The sequence below is a fragment of the Aegilops tauschii genome, chromosome 3, assembly GCF_002575655.3.
Source record: "Aegilops tauschii subsp. strangulata cultivar AL8/78 chromosome 3, Aet v6.0, whole genome shotgun sequence".
NCBI lineage: Eukaryota > Viridiplantae > Streptophyta > Magnoliopsida > Poales > Poaceae > Aegilops > Aegilops tauschii.
This window is the reverse complement of record NC_053037.3, coordinates 132,847,919-132,867,231: the sequence shown is the minus strand read 5'-3', so window position 1 is coordinate 132,867,231 and position 19,313 is coordinate 132,847,919. Positions and strand designations below refer to the sequence as shown.

At 45.9% G+C, this 19,313-nt stretch overlaps 2 protein-coding genes across 2 annotated transcripts; one reads left to right on the top strand and one right to left on the bottom strand.

Moving 5' to 3' along the window:
• Nucleotides 1-9,033: 9,033 nt before the first annotated feature.
• LOC109739305 (uncharacterized) lies at nt 9,034-15,140 on the top strand. The gene is made up of 14 exons (XM_020298388.4): nt 9,034-9,596; nt 10,264-10,385; nt 10,484-10,572; nt 10,645-10,680; nt 10,906-10,999; nt 11,666-11,708; nt 11,785-11,885; nt 12,426-12,987; nt 13,062-13,299; nt 13,391-13,959; nt 14,046-14,184; nt 14,256-14,324; nt 14,408-14,527; nt 14,672-15,140. Exons 1-14 carry the CDS (start codon nt 9,382-9,384, stop codon nt 14,783-14,785), a joined length of 2,511 nt encoding a protein of 836 aa, XP_020153977.1. The 5' UTR covers nt 9,034-9,381; the 3' UTR covers nt 14,786-15,140.
• Nucleotides 15,141-15,711: 571 nt separating this feature from the next.
• LOC109739304 (reticulon-like protein B6) lies at nt 15,712-18,449 on the bottom strand. Its single transcript, XM_020298387.4, has 5 exons — nt 18,040-18,449; nt 16,681-16,861; nt 16,437-16,578; nt 16,280-16,349; nt 15,712-16,185 (listed from the first exon to the last, which is right to left on the bottom strand). The coding sequence occupies exons 1-5, from the start codon at nt 18,338-18,340 to the stop codon at nt 16,019-16,021; spliced, it is 861 nt and encodes a 286-aa protein (XP_020153976.1). The 5' UTR covers nt 18,341-18,449; the 3' UTR covers nt 15,712-16,018.
• Nucleotides 18,450-19,313: the final 864 nt, after the last annotated feature.

Sequence of the window (19,313 nt, the reverse complement as noted above, 5' to 3'; positions counted from 1 at the left end):
CTAGGCTTACTCCCCTTCTTGTGGGGAGCGGCTCTCCTGGTGGCTTTTTTAACCTTCCTGGCTTTTTTAGCAGCCTCATGGTCATACCTGACCTTCCAGAATTTATCATTAGCCTGAAAAATACAACAAAGGTTTCTTGAAGTTAAGACGAAAATTGTTAGAATGGAAAGTAAGGTGTTCAGATCAGTAGCTTACCGCCGGAGCCGGGTTAGCTTTGCAGAAGGGACTTAAGCCTGTCCTCCCGCAATCTGCTAAGCTCTCGTTCAGAAGGGACTTGGTCATGTCATCAACGATGTCCTCAGGTAATTCGTTGGGGCTGTGCCAAAGAGGATCATCCTTCCGGCCCGTGTAATCACACATTAAGCCGGGGCGGCGGCTTAGAGGAATCACCCGCCAAGCAATCCAGACCCGGACCAGATCAACGCCGTTAAGGCCGTTTCCCAGAAGAGCTTTGATTTTGTTGATGGTGGGGATAAGTGGTTGACGCTCAGCTTGAGATAATTTGTCTGGCAGGGGGTGATTTGACTCCAGACGCAGGGCACGAAAGCCGGGCAGAGGGTTCTCATCAGCCGGAGAAGTATCCTGGCAGTAGAACCATGTCTGGTTCCAGTCCTTTGGGTGGCTTGGCGGCTCAGCATAAGGAAAGAGACAATCTCTCCGTCGTTGAATTGAGATTCCGCCAAGTTCCAAGCTAGGCCCGTTGGCACACTCGTTCTGGCGGTTCAGATAAAACAGCTCCCTAAAGAGCAGTAGGCTGGGCTCTTCTCCAAGGTACACCTCACAGAACACTTGGAAGTTACAAATGTTCGACACGGAATTGGGTCCAATGTCTTGAGGTCGCAGATCGAAAAAGTGCAGAACATCTCTGAAGAATTTTGAGCCGGGAGGTGCAAAACCCCGGCTCATGTGATCAGCAAATATAACAACCTCTCCGTCTCTTGGTTGAGGTCTTTCTTCGGACGGGTCAGGGGCACGATAGGACATGACCTCCTTCTTAGGCAGGTAACCCGTTTTCACGAAGTCATTTAAGGTATTATCAGTAACGTTGGATCTCACCCAGTTGCACGTAATGGGCGCCTTGGGAGCCTTGGGCGGCATTGTGAAAGACGGAAGCCTATGACAAAAGAAAATTTCCGGTTCAAATTTAAGCCGGAGGAAGATCTCAGTTCAGTATTCACGATGGCAGCTTATGAAGGGGCCTAATAATATATGGCTAATTGTGTCGGGTTATCTAAGCCGCTGTGGATATCATAAGTAATTCAAGTTGTTTAAAACTCTATTATGAATGAGCCGGAAATTTCACAAGGCATGGCCTCTTTTGAGCCGGCGATATGAGCCGCCATAGCTAACAGATGCAGTTTTTTGCCTAAGTGTTGCACAAACAAGTTTCACAGATTGCAGGGATTATTTTGGATCAAACGATCGTCTGGAAAGGAAAAATTTCAAGACCTAAAAACTGATACAGAGAAGTTCATAAGCTCTAAATGAGGTCTTTTGCGGACAAAAGGGATCTACTAGCATAAAAATGGGTGAGAAACTACTACCGCGGGGAGTCTGTACCGCTTTGGATCAAAAGGAACCTCGGTGGCGGAACTGTGAAGAAATCGCGATGAACTACGAAGAACACAGAGAACTTGCGAGCCCTAATGCGGATCTAAGGTACGGGACGGCGAGGACTTACTGGTGCTGATGAGCAGCGGAGGCGCGCCGCAGGTTTCTGGTCAAGACAGGTTGATGCAGCGGCCTTGGTCGGTGAAGACGAGGTGCGCGGCGGCGGCGGCGGAGCTCGGGCTCTGGGGCGTCAGAGGAGGAAGACGATGGATCGAGAAGAGTGACAAAGACCTATGGGCCGGGCCTATTTATAAGGGCCGACTGGTAAATGGGCGCGGGAAAAGAGGAGGCGGAAGACATGATTATCTTGCCGCAGAAACGCCTCGATTTTCGGGATGGTCATTAAAGATAAGATCCATTGAGATATGACAGAATAAAAAAATGAATTTAATGGAAGATGACATCATGGCGGGTTACCAAGAATCCAGAAGATGACGTCATGGCGGGTTATAACTTTTGCACAAGTAGAAGCCGAAAGATTTTGAAGATTGACGTGAACCGGTTCAAATCAATCTGGGGCCTAATGTTGAGGATATAACCATTAGAGTCACCCGCCCAGGAGGGGCCGGGTTACGTTATAATGATCATCACGCGAATCCCAGTACCAAGTTTGCGGAAGGCGGGTCAGTAATGGGCTTAAGACCCGGAGGCGGCTCAAGGCCCGTAGTGATGAACCGCCGTTATGGCAAGACTTGTAGTGTAAGGCAAGAATAGCTAAGAGTCCGAGCCGGACACTGTTATAAGCCGGCCGGAACTCTGAGAGCCGCCGGGGGCGTCAACCTCTCTATATAAAGGGATGACCCAGCGGCGGTTCAGGACGAGAGACAACAGATCGATAGCCAGGCTTAGCGATTAAGCTCCCTGGTCATCGAAACCCTAAGTAATACCACCTCAACTGGACGTAGGCTTTTACCTTCACCGTAAGGGGCCGAACCAGTATAATCATCGTGTCCCTTGTCCCGTTTAACCCCTTTAAGCTTCCTAGCTGCGATGGCTCCACGACTAAGTCCTAGCACGAGGACATCTGCCGTGACAATTCCATGACAAACGTGGTCATGTAAGGTTGGTCTGGGCCGCTTCATCCAACAATACCGCCGAATCAAAATAAGACATTGGTGGTAAGCTGTATGATGATCACCGCCCACAACTCTTTGTGTTCTACCCGTGCATATCATCTACGCATAGACCTGGCTCGGATGCCACTGTTGGGGAACGTAGCATGCAATTTTTAAAAAAAATCCTACGCTCACGCAAGATCTATCTAGGAGATGCATAACAACGAGAGGGGGAGAGTGTGTCCACGTACCCTCGTAGACCGAAAGCGGAAGCATTTGACAACGCGGTTGATGTAGTCGAACTTCTTCTCGTTTCGTCCGATCAAGCACCGAATGTACGGCACCTTCGAGTTCTGCACACGTTCAGCTCAATGACGTCCCTCGAACTCTTGATCCAGCAAAGTGTCGAGGGAGAGTTCCGTCAGCATGACGGCATTGTGACGGTGATGGTGAATTGATCCACGCAGGGCTTCGCCTAAGCACTACGTGAATATGACCGGAGTTGTAAACTGTGGAGGGGGGCGCCGCACATGGCTAATAATGTTTGTTGTGTGTTCTAGCGGTGCCCCTGCCCCCTCTCATATATATAGGTTGGAGGGGAGGAGAGGCAGCCAAGGGGGCGCCCCAAGTAGGAGGAATCCTACTTGGGCACCTCCCAATTCGGCCTCCCCCCTTTCCTATTCCTATTCGGAGTAGGAAGGGAAGAGGGGGAAGGGGGAATCCTATTCCCTTTTTCCTTTCCCCCTTCCCCTTTCCTTCTCCAATTTGGCCAGCCCATATGGTGGGGGCGCACCAGCCCCTTAGTGGCTGGTGTGTTTCCCCTCTTGGCCCATAAGGCCCATATAGTTTGTCGGGGGTAGCCCGGAACCCCTTCCGGTGATCCGATACGTACCCGATAACCCCAGAACACTTCCGATGTCCGAATACTATCGTCCTATATATGAATCTTTACCTCTCGACCATTTTGAGACTCCTAGTCATGTCCGTGATCTCATCCGGGATTCCGAACAACATTCGGTCACCAAATCACATAACTCATATAATACAAATCGTCATCGAACGTTAAGCGTGCGGACCCTATGGGTTCGAGAACTATGTAGACATGACCGAGACACCTCTCCGGTCAATAACCAATAGTGGAACCTGGATGCTCATATTGGCTCCCACATATTCTACGAAGCTCTTTATCGGTCAAACCGTTATGAAAACATACGGTATTCCCTTTGTCATCGGTATGTTACTTGCCCGAGATTCGATCGTCGTTATCTTCATACCTAGTTCAATCTCGTTACCGGCAAGTCTCTTTACTCATTCCGTAATGCATCATCCCATAACTAACTCATTAGTTACATTGCTTGCAAGGCTTATTATGATGTGCATTACCGAGAGGGCCCGGAGATACCTCTCCGATACTCGGAGTGACAAATCCTAATATCGATCTATGCCAACCCAACAAATACCTTCGGAGATACCTGTAGAGCATCTTTATAATCACCCAGTTACGTTGTGACATTTGATAGCACACAAGGTATTCCTCCGGTATCCGGGAGTTGCATAATCTCATAGTCAAAGGAATATGTATAAGTCATGAAGAAAGCAATAGCAATAAAACTTAACGATCATTATGCTAAGCTAATGGATGGGTCTTGTCCATCACATCATTCTCCTAATGATGTGATCCCGTTCATCAAATGACAACACATGTCTATGGTTAGGAAACTTAACCATCTTTGATTAACGAGCTAGTCTAGTAGAGACTTACTAGGGACACTGTGTTTTGTCTATGTATCCACAAATGTATCAAGTTTCCGGTTAATACAATTCTAGCATGAATATTAAACATTTATCATGATATAAGGGAATATAAAATAACAACTTTATTATTGCCTCTAGGGCATATTTCCTTCATCATCTCCTTCCCTCGCGTCGTCCTCTTCTCCTTTCCTTCTTCCACGCCGTCCTCTGCTCCTCTTCGCCGTCTCCTCCTCAATTGGCTTCAGGGTGGCGGATGCGTGGCTCGCGGGCGTGAAGACTAGCGCCGACATCCAGCGCTCAGCCGACAGAGAGGCGGCGGGTGCTCGGCTCACGGTCGGGAAGACGAGCGGCAACGGTCGCGCGGCTCATGGCCGGGAAGATGACGGTAGCGTCTAGCGCTCAATCGGCAACTGAAAGAGGCAGGCAACAGTGGCAGACGTGGGTGGCACCGTGGGCATGGCCAGGAAGAGGGGTGCCGGCATCCAACGCTCAGGCTGCAGTTGGAGAGGCGGGCGACAGCGGCCGGCTTGGGTGCTAGCGGAGGTTCTTTCCTTTTGCAATTGTTCTTGCCTATTTGGACATGTTTGTTCATGCTTGTTGAGATTGATGACAATTTTTTTTGTCTATTTGTACATGTTTTGTGTTGCCTTTTGCAATTGTAAATTTGTGCATGTATGTTATATATAGACTAATGATGTCATTTATTTGGAATGATTGTGAAGCAAATTACAAATTAGTGGTGATGAAAGACAAATAAAAATGTTGTTTTGGAATTTAAATAAAATGCTTCTGAAAATACAATCAATGTTGCATACATTAACTGAAGAGTAAACACCAATTTGAATAGTTTTCATTCCATTCCACCAATCAAACAGTGAGACGTAACCGTTACATTCCACCTCATTATTCATATCAAACACGGAGATGAAGCCATTCCGTTCTTGTGAAACGGAACCCATGACATTCCATTACACTTTGTTCCTGAACCAAACTCGTCGGACATTTAGGGATTAAAAAAAATACAAATTCAAATGTGAATAGCGGCAGCTTGGAGTGAAAAGTACTTTGACACTATTCACATCCGATTTTCTGTTTCTTTTCTTTTTAATGTAAGTTGACTTAGGAGCTGGAACTTTTTAAGGCTATACATCAAGCAATAATGTGTCTATATAAAGTTTGAAAATATTTGGACATGTATTTAGAAAAAATTCAATCTCATTAATCGCATTGAGGGGTGAGCGTATACTCGTGTATGTGAGAGAGAGCGACTTTATTTGCACTGTGTTAAAAAAATAGATGAAGGTGATTTCAGACAATATATTGCTTTCTCATGGGCACCGCGCTGATTTGAAACTTTCCGGTGCTCACGAGTATTACGTGCGGCATATCTCCCTTTCTCAGGGGCCTCCACGCAACAGACGGTGCGTACATTTTCGTGGGCAGCAGCATATGGGCCCCGCTGCACGTGAGGTATTTACCGGCAGGTCCATCTCGCCGCCCAACGCGCCCTGCATGCGCGCCGCGTAGGCGTTCCAGCCAGTGCCGAGCGGCCACGTCGCACCGGGTCACTGTCACCCCTGTCCTTGAAAACCAAAACAAAGTCGCTGCTCACTGCTTTTGTGAGCTAAAAAATAAACGAAACGTGGACCAGTTGGTCACTGCAGTTAGATAAACCCAGCCGGCGATTGCTCAATCTGGCAGATCACAGGAACCGTGCTCGTCACGAGCTCCATCGTGCGCGTGTTCACCTCTGGTGGTGGCACATAGCCGGCGGCGCAGCGGGCGCCGTACCTCGAGTACGCGCGCGGCACACCACCAGCACCCATTGGCATGAACTGTTGCTTCGTATCTTGTGCGAGCTGCACTCATCAGTGACGGAGGCAAAACAGATTCACCGGTGCATGGGATGGGACGGGACGTCCAAGGACCGGCGACGGGCGTACGGGTTGCAGCCAGTCAGAACTCAGAGCCAGTCAATTCGTGCCTTCGTTCGAGGCCAGTCGATCGACACCTCAAAAAGTTAATTTTTACTAGAACGAAATGGCAGGGGTTTACACGCACGTTAGTACGTGCTGCGATTTGGAGCCAATGAGACGAGGGCATCTTCAACGCGGACCCTCGAACCTCCCGCAATCGTCCGAACAGCGGTAATATCTAACGTGATTCTGTATTGATCCGCAAAGCAGTCTGAACACGTTTTCTCCCGCAAACCATAGACAAATATGAGAGAGGTTTATAGGAGTCTGAACTGATTCCAAGCCCGTTTCTGATTGACCCACCAAAAACAACCCTTCCGCGCTTTTCACCCGGCGCTAACTGCCTGTATTCATGCCACTGTAGAGCGCGCCGCTCCACAATGAAGACGGCTCAGGGCGGACGCGGCCTCTCACTGCCTCCGCCACTGAAGTGGCGCGTCGATCGAGGGCGCCGCCCGTTGCACGCCCGGCTGAACACGTCTCCTTGCTGCATTCAAATGTCTCCATAAAACCCGCGTAAAAGCCGAGAAACCTACTCCGACCACACGTCAGTTCATAAGCGGACCGACATTAAACGCAACACAGGTCGAGCTCCTCCCGCCTGTCCTCTATTTAAACGAGGCCAGACGTCGGGTATCGCACCCCTCCACCGCTCCCCCATCTCCTCCTTCACCATTTTTTTCACTCTTCCGACGGCTTCCGAATAGCAGTTCTCCAGCATACATGCCGACTGGTTGGCCCGCCGAACCCGCCGGATACGAGCGAGGCAACTCGTTGCTCCACCTCCTAGCCCGACGGAGTCAGTTGTCGACCCAAGCCAGCGCGTGGTTCAGCAACTCGCCGCTCAAGAGCAGCTCGATGAGGAGTGGCGAGTTGCTCCACGCCGGCACGATGGGGAGCACGGCAGCACAGGCATCGCCGCATCCTGACCGCACCATCCGCCTCTCAAAAGTCAGAACCGAGGTTGAGATGCGTGCATGTTTGTTTTCTCTTTAACCAAAGATGCATACACCGGAACGCAAGGTTGTGCGTCCATTGCAACGCACGTTCTCCTCCCGGGATATTGGAAGAAGTCAACGCAAAATATGAGTTACGGACATGGCACATACTACTACTTGAGTTGGTAAAGACACCGTACTAAACTTAAACTTTTCAATTTTGCTACGTCTCAATTGGTTGAGATTATTCACGGTCTCAATTGATTCAAAAATTTGCACCGAGGTAAAAGTGTACAAATTCAACCCGCAAAAAAGTGTACAAAATTCACAGTTTTTTACAGTATATACTCAAATTATATTTTCTATATTAGTTGAGACTTTAAAGAAGAAGAAAAACAATCCACTTAAGAAGAATCCTAGACGTTTAACTTGAACTCCCTCCCTTCCGATCTGTAAATGTCTGTTTGGTTACTCGCATCATTTTCACGTTTTTGATGAGCTTGGCTCGGTGGAGATTGGATGAGGAAAAACAACTTTTACTCATTACTATGAACGTGCACATGCAAATCCTACCCCTGTGAGCACCTCCGAGAAACTGAGTTGATATAGTATTTTAAGATTTTATGAAGTTACTATGTCTGAGAAAAAACAACCTCTTTTTTTTAACTAGGAAAAACAACCTCTGAACTATGTTCTGCATCCAATTTGGTTGTGTGCATCCCCTTCAGCCATGCTGAGCAAAAATAGACGCACAACATTTGGTTACAAGTTTCGGCTCTCTGGATGCAATGGTCGACTGGCTGGTTACGTGTGCATGGATGATTAAAATCTTACTTCGTGTCCACCAGCTTTCAGCTCGCTCTAGTGCTTATAGTCGTCGCTCGGTGGTCCACGGATCTGGATATAATATATATTTTTTAGGGTCATAATATTTTGCTTCTGACGTTATCTATACTACCTTGAATAGATCGGAAATTTTCTAAAAAAAAGAACTTCCACCAATATTATTTTAGTTATACATATGACTTGCATTTTTTTACTTAAATCTACGATCAAAGTTCAACCCAAAATACTACCCTTTCCATTCAAAACTATAAGATGTCCTAACTTTCTTTTTAACCGGTTGTATATAGATGTGTTTTAGTGTTCACTCTTTTCGGTCTGTATATATTTTATATATCCAAAATATCTTGTAATTAGGAATGAAGGTAGTACTACATTGAAGTTTGAGGCCTCCTTTATTATTATTTTTGCGGGTGAGGCCTCCTTTAGTTCACACAATAGAGGTATCATAGGAACAGGAAAATCGGAAAAAGTCTCAATTCCGATAGAGCAAGAGATGTTATGTGATGCATAGGATAGAAATTTTTCAATTGAGTTTAGACTAATATTTTTTTTAAATGTGAAGGATTAGTTCCTATCCTAGGTATGAATAGGAATATATTCCTACAGACCAAAGACTCCAAAGATTTTTTTTTCTTTAAAAATCCTATCCTTTAGAATTATTTTAAAAATCCTACAAATAAATGAGGCTTGAGGAACTGAAGACCGGCGCATAATTCAGTGAAACCCAGAGTCCCTGTATCCAATAGCGCCATGCTGCATGTCGTTGCCACCTCTCCAACGATCGCAGCAATGATACACACGCGCCCATGCCCATCCTCATCGCCTCCTTTCATATACTCCAGCACACTGCACACTGCACACGTACGCGGCCGCGTGCCCAGCCCCCATTGCCCCTCCCGCGGCTAAGCAGCCAAGAACATACGAGAAACCTGCACAGCGCTGCACAAACACACCCGCAACGAGCAGAGAGGCCCGACACTTGCGCCACCCCCTCCCGCTCCCCCTCCCATCCATGTCGCCAAAACCATCCATTATTAGCCAGATGCTGTCGTCGTCGTCGTCCGTCCCCCGTTGATCTCTCCAATCTCTTTTAGCCACTCTCGTGCAGACACCGCGCGCGGTCCGCGGAGGAGGAGACGCTAGCTCAACGTTGGTTCGCATCGCCGTCGGAGGGAGACCCGGCTCAGTCGGCCGGCCGGCATGGAGGGGAAGCACATGGTGATGTCGGCGGTGGGGATCGGGATAGGCGTCGGCGTGGGGCTGGGGCTGGCGTCCGCGCCGTGGTCGGGCGGAGGGTCGGGAGGCCCGGCGCGGGCCGGGGTCACGCTGGAGCGGGTGGAGCACGAGCTCCGCCGCCTCGTCGTCGACGGCAGGGACAGCAAGGTCACCTTCGACGAGTTCCCCTACTACCTCAGGTAAACGTTCTCCTTCCGTCGCAAAAACGTTCATCTCTCAACGATGTGAGTGAGACTCTCGGCTGTTCCTTTCATGGGACTGTAGAAGCTGTCCCGTCACCTTCCATCGTCTCGGATTTTTTTGGGCTGATCTTTTGGTGGGGAAAATCCCTTCATTTCTGTGAGATGTGCATGAATTAGATTTACATATGAACTGCATATTTTGCATGTAAAAGAAGAGAAATCCGGAGTTTGGGTGTAATTTTCGGCCTCATGGAGCTTTGCGTCTCTGAAAGAAGTGAAATATCTTCTCTTTCTCCTTTCTGAAATGTCCATGAAAGGTGGTGACAGCTACTCACTCCGTTCCTAAATATAAGTCTTTTTAGACATTTCAAAAGAACAACAACACGCGAATGTATGTAGACATATTTTAGAGTGTAGGTTCACTCATTTTGCTCCGTGTATAGTCACTTATTGGAATCTCTAGAAAGACTTATATTTGGGAACGGAGGGAGTAGTTGTCAGTTTTATGAGCAAAACCTGCTTGGATCAGCCAACCATGCACGACACTAGCTCACTGATAGACTACACGCCCTAAGCTCTGTTTTCGCGTGTACAATTCTGCTTTTCACCTCATGCAGTCCTCATCCATGCCTGTCTTTTTCCCCCCTCAATCGCCCCTTTGCAGTGAGCAAACACGCGTCGTGCTGACGAGCGCCGCATACGTTCACCTGAAGCAAGCAGAGATCTCCAAATACACCAGGAATCTTGCTCCGGCTAGCCGTGCGATTCTGCTGTCAGGCCCTGCAGGTAAAAACCATCTTCATCACAGCAGCTCAAGGACTTTGCTTGACCATACTTCCGCTGCTTCGGACCAAGTAATCTAAGGCCAAGTTCCTCTCTTGAAGAGCTTTACCAGCAGATGCTCGCCAAGGCGCTCGCGCACTATTTCGAGGCGAAAATCCTCCTGCTGGATCCTACAGATTTTCTCATAAAGGTGAGTTTCACCGGAGCATTTGAGTCCTTACGCATCTCTGGATATGTTGTAATGCAGTGGTGTTCCTTGCAGCTTCACGGCAAATACGGCACCGGAGGCAGCGAACAGGTAAGACGTTAGCATACCACTGGTTCTGCTTTTGATCTTCAAATTTGCCATAGTTGCATACTGTTTCCGATGTTTCCATTTCTGAATACTCCCATGAGCTTATTTTTGATACGTCGGCACAATTTGTTCTGCATCATTCACTGATTCTTTTTAGTCTGTCGACGGAAAATATTGGTAAATTTTATCTAATAGCTGCTAACTGGAGAGTATTTTTCTTCTCATCAGTCTGTTACAAGATCCATCTCTGAGACGACTCTTGAAAAGATGTCTGGATTACTCCAGTCTTTTACGATGACTCCACAGAAGGAGCAATCCAGAGGTGATGCTTCAGCATTTAGTTTGTATTCGTTCTTCTGTAGTGGTAGTAACCTACTTCAGTTTTTATCTAAATATGTTCAACTCAGGTCAATGATTAACAGTTGATGAGAACATCCATGTACAATCCTATTTATGCAAACTGGATGGAACATGTATTTTCATATCAATACACTGATTTAGTGATTCCACACATACTAGAAGCCTCAAATCATGAGTCCATTCTTATTCATAGAAGAAAAAGAGGGTGTATGCCTTTTTCTCATATATTGACACTATGTATGTCGTGTGCATTTGAATTCATTGATTAATAAAACAAGTACTCAAACAGCAGAGTTCTAGACGATCAGAAGATCTGTGGAACTGATAGACTAAATTAAGTTCCTGAATTTACTTGAAAAATAAATGAACTTCATGTTTTATCTTAGAACATAAATGAAGTTCCTCACCCGGTGCAGTTCCTGCGAATAAAGCATTGACCACTATACTGACTTTACCTAACTTGGCCTTCATTTAGACTGAATGCTGTGAAGGAATATCAATACTCGCTCTTGGGCATAACTAAATTCAGTTGCATGCATGCACTGTAGAACATGATTCCCATTGTGTGTATCTACTTGCAGAATTTGTATCTGTATATTCATTGATGTACTTTCATTTTATGTTGCAGGAGGTATGCGTAGGCAAAACAGTATGACCGACATGAAATTAAGGTGTGAGAAAATTTCACTATAGTGGACCCATTACAGAAACAAAAAGCATTTACTTATTTCCTTATAAAATTTCCAGGAGCTCTGAAAGTACAAACAGCATACCCAGGCTCAGAAGAAATGCATCTACTTCATCCGATATGAGTAGCCTGGCATCGCAAGGCCCTCCAAGTAATTCAGGTCATAGCATGTCCTTTTGAAAGACTTGCAGTGGCACAAAATAAATTTCGTGACCCTGAGGAAACTATTAGTTTTCATGTATTTATGCCTTGTGTGTATTTGAGCATTTCCTCATTATGCTGTTTACTTGCTTAGCATGTCAAATGGTGATCTGTTATTAATTTCCGACTTGCAAGGTAGTGAATTAGATCTAAGGGCAACTATTGCCACAATGGAAGTGATGCACAAATCGACGAGAAGTAGTTTGTTTATGTTCTTTCTGTCGATGTACCTCAGTGTTCAGTGATACACACTCAACATTTTTACTTGGAAGGTATGGACACACATGCTTGCATGTCTAGTACCCTTCAGATCAGTAACACTTATCTCATGCACAAAGTTGGAATCAAAATGAACAGAGAAGAATATATGAGCTGTATCACTTTGTTGCCAAGTTTGTTCCACACTTCCACTGCTTCTCCTGCTGTAGGTTAACTTCACTATTTCTTGTTGCGCTGCTGCTTCACACTATGCATATATTTTTTTCTTTTTGCGCTGCAGCTCCTCTCAGACGTGCTAGTAGCTGGACTTTTGATGAGAAAATGTTGGTACAAGCGTTGTACAAGATTCTGCATAAAGTATCTAAGAAGAGCCCTATTGTCCTCTACATAAGAGATGTCGAGAAGTTTCTTCACAAGTCCCCCAAAATGTATCTCTTATTTGAGAAACTACTGACCAAGCTTGAAGGGCCAGTGCTACTTCTCGGCTCAAGAATTGTGGATATGGACTTTGATGATGACGAGCTGGATGACAGGCTATCTGCTTTGTTCCCATATAGCATAGACATCAAGCCGCCCGAAAATGAGAATTGCCTTGTAAGCTGGAACTCCCAGTTAGAAGAAGATATGAAGATTATTCAGTTTCAAGATAATCGGAACCATATCACGGAAGTCCTTGCAGAGAATGATCTCGAGTGTCTTGATTTAGGCTCAATATGTCTATCCGATACAATGGGCCTCAGTAAGTATATTGAGGAGATTGTGGTATCTGCAGTTTCTTACCACTTGATGAATCATAAAGACCCAGAGTACCGGAACGGAAAACTAATTCTATCTGCTAAAAGGTAATTGCATTTTGGTATAGTTGTCTGTTGGCTTCATCATCTCTGCCTTGGTTTATGACTCTTCAATTGTGCAGCTTGTCCCATGCATTGGAAATTTTTCAAGAGAACAAGATGAGCGATAAGGACACCATGAAGTTGGAAAGGCATACTGACGCTCGAAAGGGAATTGTACCGACTGCTGCAAAATTGGAAACAAAACCTGCAACTTTGCTGCCACCAGCAGCTCCTGCTGCCGCTACTCCAGCTCCTCCTCTTGAGAGCAAAACAGAACCAAAGAAACCAGAGAATCCACCTCCACCTGCAAAACTACCAGTAAGATAACTATTGGCCACTTTAATGTTACTTTGTGCAAGTTCCAGGAAACTAATTTACCCATCTGCAATTCCTCTTTTATTGCATTTAGGAAGTGCCCCCAGATAATGAGTTTGAAAAGCGCATCAGACCAGAAGTGATACCCGCGAATGAAATTGGAGTTTCATTTGATGATATCGGTGCATTGGAAGATATCAAAGAATCCCTTCAAGAGCTTGTCATGCTACCCCTCCGACGGCCAGATCTCTTCAAGGGGGGTCTTCTTAAGCCCTGTAGAGGTATATTACTCTTTGGTCCTCCTGGAACTGGCAAGACGATGCTAGCCAAGGCTATTGCAAATGAAGCTCAAGCAAGTTTCATCAATGTATCAATGTCGACTATCACATCAAAGTGGTTTGGTGAAGACGAAAAGAATGTTAGAGCACTGTTCACTTTAGCTGCTAAAGTATCGCCCACTATCATTTTCGTCGATGAGGTTGATAGCATGCTTGGGCAGCGAAACAGAGCTGGAGAGCATGAGGCAATGAGGAAGATTAAGAATGAGTTTATGACACACTGGGACGGTCTCCTATCAAGACCCGATCAAAAAATTCTTGTTCTTGCTGCGACCAACCGTCCTTTTGATCTTGACGAGGCTATCATCAGAAGGTTTGAGCGCAGGTTGGCATCCCTTCCTTGAAATCGATCCCTAGCGTTGTTTTTTGTTTACCATTTTGCCTGAAGCGCATGCTCCTTTGGTTTCATAGAATCATGGTTGGCTTACCATCAGTGCAAAATCGGGAAATGATCATGAAGAGGCTTCTGTCAAAGGAGAAAGTTGATGAAGGTCTAGATTATAAGGAACTAGCAACCATGACTGAAGGATACAGTGGCAGTGATCTCAAGGTTAGTATCATGAGACATGAATCTTTCTCCACTTAAAACACTTCTTGGCTAACTCAGTTTGCTCTGCACAGAACCTTTGCACAACGGCGGCATATCGCCCTGTGAGGGAACTGATACAGAAGGAAAGGAAGAAGGAACTGGTAATCTAATCATCACCATACTAAGCATTGTATCGATGAAAAAACCTGTCAAATTTCTGAAGCTAACACTCAAATATCTCCAGGAGAAGAAGAAACTGGAAAAAGGCGGCACTCCACTAGATCCTTCAAAGATGAAAGAAAAAGACAAGGAGGTCATTCTAAGGCCATTAAACATGGCAGATTTGAAAGAAGCAAAGACCCAGGTGAACTGGTTTTCTAGTACAATGCAAATAGTATTCGCAAATGCAAGCATGTAGTAGAAGCCGTTAATATATAACAGTGGATCTGAAAGCTGATAACTTCGACACATTAGAACGTGCTAATGTCTCACAAACTTGGAATTGCAGGTGGCGGCGAGCTTTGCTGCTGAAGGTTCCATAATGGGTGAGTTGAAGCAATGGAATGATTTGTATGGTGAAGGCGGGTCGAGGAAGAAGGAGCAGTTGACGTACTTCCTGTGAACACAAGTGTATGAACATAATTCGGAAAGTAGAATAGATGGCGAACAAGTACGAGAAAATAGGCCCGGTTTCTTTTGTCAAACACATGAAAGGACAGCCTATCGCCACGTAAAACTGTAGTTTGCCTGTGTTCGGTTGTTGTACCACTACACTAATAATGAATCTGCAGGGCAGATCCTTTTGATTTTGTTCTTTCTTTTAGTTTTGCTCCTTTGTGTGCATCTCTCAATCTACCATGTCTTGTGTATAGGTAGTTCATACTACTTGGTAGGTTGTGGTTGGCCACAAAACAGTATCAGCGTGCCAGTCTGTATCAGTATGCTTCTCTCATGAATCTAGTGAAACTCCTTAGTTATGTTTCTTTGTTTAAAATAATGCAATGTCAGAGATTTCTAGGATTTCATCGTGTACTGTAAATAATAAATCTCTCAAAGATTTATAGTTAATCCTTGTAATGTGAATGAGCGGTCCCTTTGATGTCTGAAGTTCACTACAGTACAATTTGTGAGTACTGACACTAGTCGGTAAGTTTCCACTCCTACTTGATGTGGTAGAGAAACTCCAGCGATTATGTGCCAACGATGCACTCTGAATATATAGCACATACGCAGACTGGGCTTTAATAGCACAAAAAGTTGTTTTTCAACAGTGATAGTGGTTTTTTTTAGGGGTTAAACCAAGCTTTATTACTCAAATTCCACATGTAGTGGGATACAAAAAGGGTCATGGGGAGCATCAAGCCACATGTGGCGACCCTGATCTAGTGAATGAGCAAACTTGGCTAACCTGTCGACATCGCTATTAGTAGCTCTGCCTTCAAAAGTAAGCAAACAATTAAATGCTAACATCGTTTGTTTGATTTCAGTAATAACAGTGATAGTGGTACAATAGAAACGAGTAGTGCATGACATCTAAAGCCCAACGAGTTGATAAAACATCATCAATACTCCAAACTGCAGCAATGCAAGCAGCAAAATCAGCGTCTAGAAACCGTACCCATGCGACACCTTAACAGATCAAAAATCAAACAGCGGTACAGCGAAACAAGTGCTGCCTCTGCATTACTGTTGGAGGGTAAGCTACCCAGGCTACTCTCATCAAAGTCGCAAACAACGAAAACAGTCTTACACATAACACAAGACAACTGGTGAGAAATTTGGTGCTCATACCACAAGGGCAGCCACGAACCAGTCGCCATCATTCCATACCGATGGCACACGGTATCACTCGTTTCTAGTTCTTCTTGTCTTTCAAGGGGCCCCTCGGCACTTTGCTCAGAACCTTGGCATCAAACACAGCATACTGTTTCTTAACCTCAATCCACCCCTTCTCACCATAGGTATCAATCTGATCTTCATACTTCTCATAGATTACGGGAACTGTGTGCAGAACCACAAAAACTGTTTGACATAGAAGAGAAAGATCCACTGTTAGCCAAATCCATATTGGGAAGAAGAGGTGCTAAAAATGGTATGCTCAGTTGAGATCCCTTACCAATGTAGAACAGCGTCAAGAAGTTGCAGCAACTGCCGAGAATGGAAAGCAGCCATAGACCAGCAATCACCTACAGTTTTGTAAAAATAAGTTAAACGAGACAAATCCAGATTGATGTAGGAACAACGCTTGGTAAACAATGGCAGAACAGACATACTATAAGGAACTTCTTTATGTCGCGGCCAAGAGCAATCTGACGAAGGTTTGCGAAGGCTCTGTTGATCTCATGACGCGTAGATAGCGCAATGTTGACAACCAGATCTTCAGGAATGATCACCTCGGGAATCTTTGGGGGAGACCTGAAATGGTTGCAGAATTTAGAACTCATTTTTAAATACTAGCTCTTGAACGTGCAAGGGTACGCACATGTAATCTGTGATACTGGGATGAAGATAGCTTACTTGTTAATGAATGATGAGGCATTAGACCAGAGAAAGAGAACACCCAGAGAGAATATGAGAGCATGGCCAAGGAAAGCCAGAAGATGGTAGCCAAGCAATTCAAAAAGGATCCAGATTGCAGTTGCACCACCTAGTACTCCAGCAGAGATGTGCTTGTTCCTCCACATAAACACATCAGCAGCTGCAGAATAGAGAAACAAAGTGAATACAACAGCAAGATTGGCAGATCGTGAAATTACATAACATGTGCTCACAAATGACATCTTAGTCACGATATAATACAAGACGGAGATAAAATTTGGCAGTGCTTAAGGAGTAGAAACAGAATATAACAGTTCAAAAATGTTGCAGGATGGTCTGCGAAAATTTATGGAGTGACAATGGAAGGCAAAAAAACACAACTAGTTGTTTAACCTCTGCTACCCGTTAAGGATTCACAACAGAGTAAGGATGCCCTCTAGATTTGCATGTTTTCAGCCTATGGTTAACAGCTCAAGTTCAAAGCAAAAAAAAAGACACAAATGTACCATACACAGAAACCACATCGTAGTTCTATTTCTTTAGTCCATGAGTATTAGTTATATTGCAATGTGTAACGACTAATGGCGCATAGGTCCTCCAAAATCATGGTAATTCTATAGAGAATCTTAAGCTGAACTTCAATAATTCCAAAATGTCTGTAAGTTTGAGAAAGGGAGGAAATAGCAATAACACCACAAGGTTTATTGTTTCTTTATTTAAAATTCAGAGAAAACAAACCTAAGAGACATATATGGTGATAATTCTCATACAAGAAACAATGTTTCTATACACTAGCGACTTGGCAAGGACACAGCAGAGAATTCACTGAGCGCCTGAGGATGATTCTGCCACAAACTGACAAACATACATTCAAGCGCGGGTAATACTCAATGGTACTATTAATAGTAATATCCTATTTTAGATGCCCAGCCATATGGAATATTAAAATCCTATTTTAGCAGCCCAGACATATGGACAGTGTCCATTTTAGCACCATAAATACAAGGGGGGAATCTTAAAGATCAGATCGCACAACCACGGCAAAACTCATATGGAGACAGCTTGCACTGACCAAATTCGAAACCACCAGCGTAAATCAGGTCGCTACTGGAGCGTTGGCTTTGGCGACGCACCGCCCCTGTGGATCTGAACAAACCCAGCCGCCCAAAAAGGAAGGCTTAAACCTCACCTGCACTGCCCAATCAGTGCCTTATACCAGATCTAGTACGAAACCCAAGGTCCAAGCCCGTCCAGATCCACCCACTCCGATCCGATCTACGCGTTTCAAGCAAAAGCACTAAAAAACGAGCATCAGTTAGATCGGTAATGGGGCCATACGTTTGCCTCCGCCGAGGACCTTGTGGATGGGCTGCTCGCGGCCGAAGAGGCGGAACATCTTGTTCTTGGCATCGGCCGCCGCCGCGGAGGCGGAGGCGGCGAAGGAGGCGGTGGTGACCTCGGAGGCGGCGGGGGCGGGGGCGGGAGCGGGCGGCGCCGAGGGGCGCGGGTGCTCCTCCTTGTCGGAGTCGGAGGACGAGGAGGAGTGGTCGCCGCCGCCGACGTGGAGCTTGTCGGCGATCTTCTCCATCAGGGTCTCCGGCTTGTGGCCCGCGTCCTCGGCGTGCGGCTGCTCCGCCATAGCTTAGCTTTCCGAAACCCTCACGCTGCTCCGCAAGAAAAGGGGTGGTGCCGGTGCGCGTGGGAGTTGAGGGGGAAGAGAATGCGGGGGAGGAGGATTTCTAGCGTGGTGGGGTTTTATAGATGCGATGGGGTTTAGGTCTGATCGGAAGATCGGGGACGTTGGATTTGGATTGGACGGTGGAGAGCGGGCGGGGTGAGGACTCGGGGTGGACGGCGGGGTGCTTTTGCCACGGACCAACATGTCCCCTGGTAGAGTTTGAAGAAAATGCTTCGTGTACACGAGCACACAAGGAAAACCAAAATCCACAAGCAAGTACTCCAGTAGGTTTGGTGAACCGTGGACATGGATTTTGGGAAGTTATTATTGCCTTTTTTTTCTCTACTCTTGAAAACTTTCGATCATTCATCAACTGTCAAGATAGTACAGAGGGCACTAAAAGTAAAAACTACACCTAGTGACGACTACAATCACTGTAGCCAGCCGAAGGCACGCTGCCTTCATTACGCCTTCCTCACCGGAGGTGCAAATCTTGTTGTAGCAGACAATCCGAAAGTCGTTGTGCTAACGCTCCATAGGGCCAATGCACCATAACAACAACCACCATTGTCCGTTGATGAAGAGAAGTATAGATTGGAAGGATCCAACCGGCAGACACGCAAACGCAGGCGAACAAAGACTGCAGGCGAACAAAGACTGGATCCAAGCAGATGCACCGAAGACAAGTGTCGACAAAATCCCACGTGATCCACCGAAGACACACCTCCACACGCCCTCCGACAAGGCTAGACGCACCGTTGGGACGGGGGCTAGGCGGGGCGAACATTATTCCATCTTCAGGGAGCTGCTGTCGTCTCTCCTTCCTGAACATGACACAAACCCTAAACAAGCACATAAAGATATCTGAAAAGAAAATGAAGCCCTTCCGCCTGCAAGGACCGAGATCCACCACGCCTCCATGGCCTAAGGCCAT

Bases quoted from the DNA above. Each gene is read 5' to 3' on its own strand.
- LOC109739305 (XM_020298388.4), top strand. From the start codon at position 9,382: ATGGAGGGGAAGCACATGGTGATGTCGGCGGTGGGGATCGGGATAGGC. The intron at 10,681-10,905 runs GTAAGACGTTAG...TCTTCTCATCAG, and splicing joins GCACCGGAGGCAGCGAACAG to TCTGTTACAAGATCCATCTC. The intron at 14,325-14,407 runs GTAATCTAATCA...AAATATCTCCAG, and splicing joins AGGAAAGGAAGAAGGAACTG to GAGAAGAAGAAACTGGAAAA.
- LOC109739304 (XM_020298387.4), bottom strand. From the start codon at position 18,340: ATGGCGGAGCAGCCGCACGCCGAGGACGCGGGCCACAAGCCGGAGACC. The intron at 16,350-16,436 runs GTATGTCTGTTC...ACAAAACTGTAG, and splicing joins ACATAAAGAAGTTCCTTATA to GTGATTGCTGGTCTATGGCT. The intron at 16,186-16,279 runs GTAAGGGATCTC...TATGTCAAACAG, and splicing joins CTTGACGCTGTTCTACATTG to TTTTTGTGGTTCTGCACACA.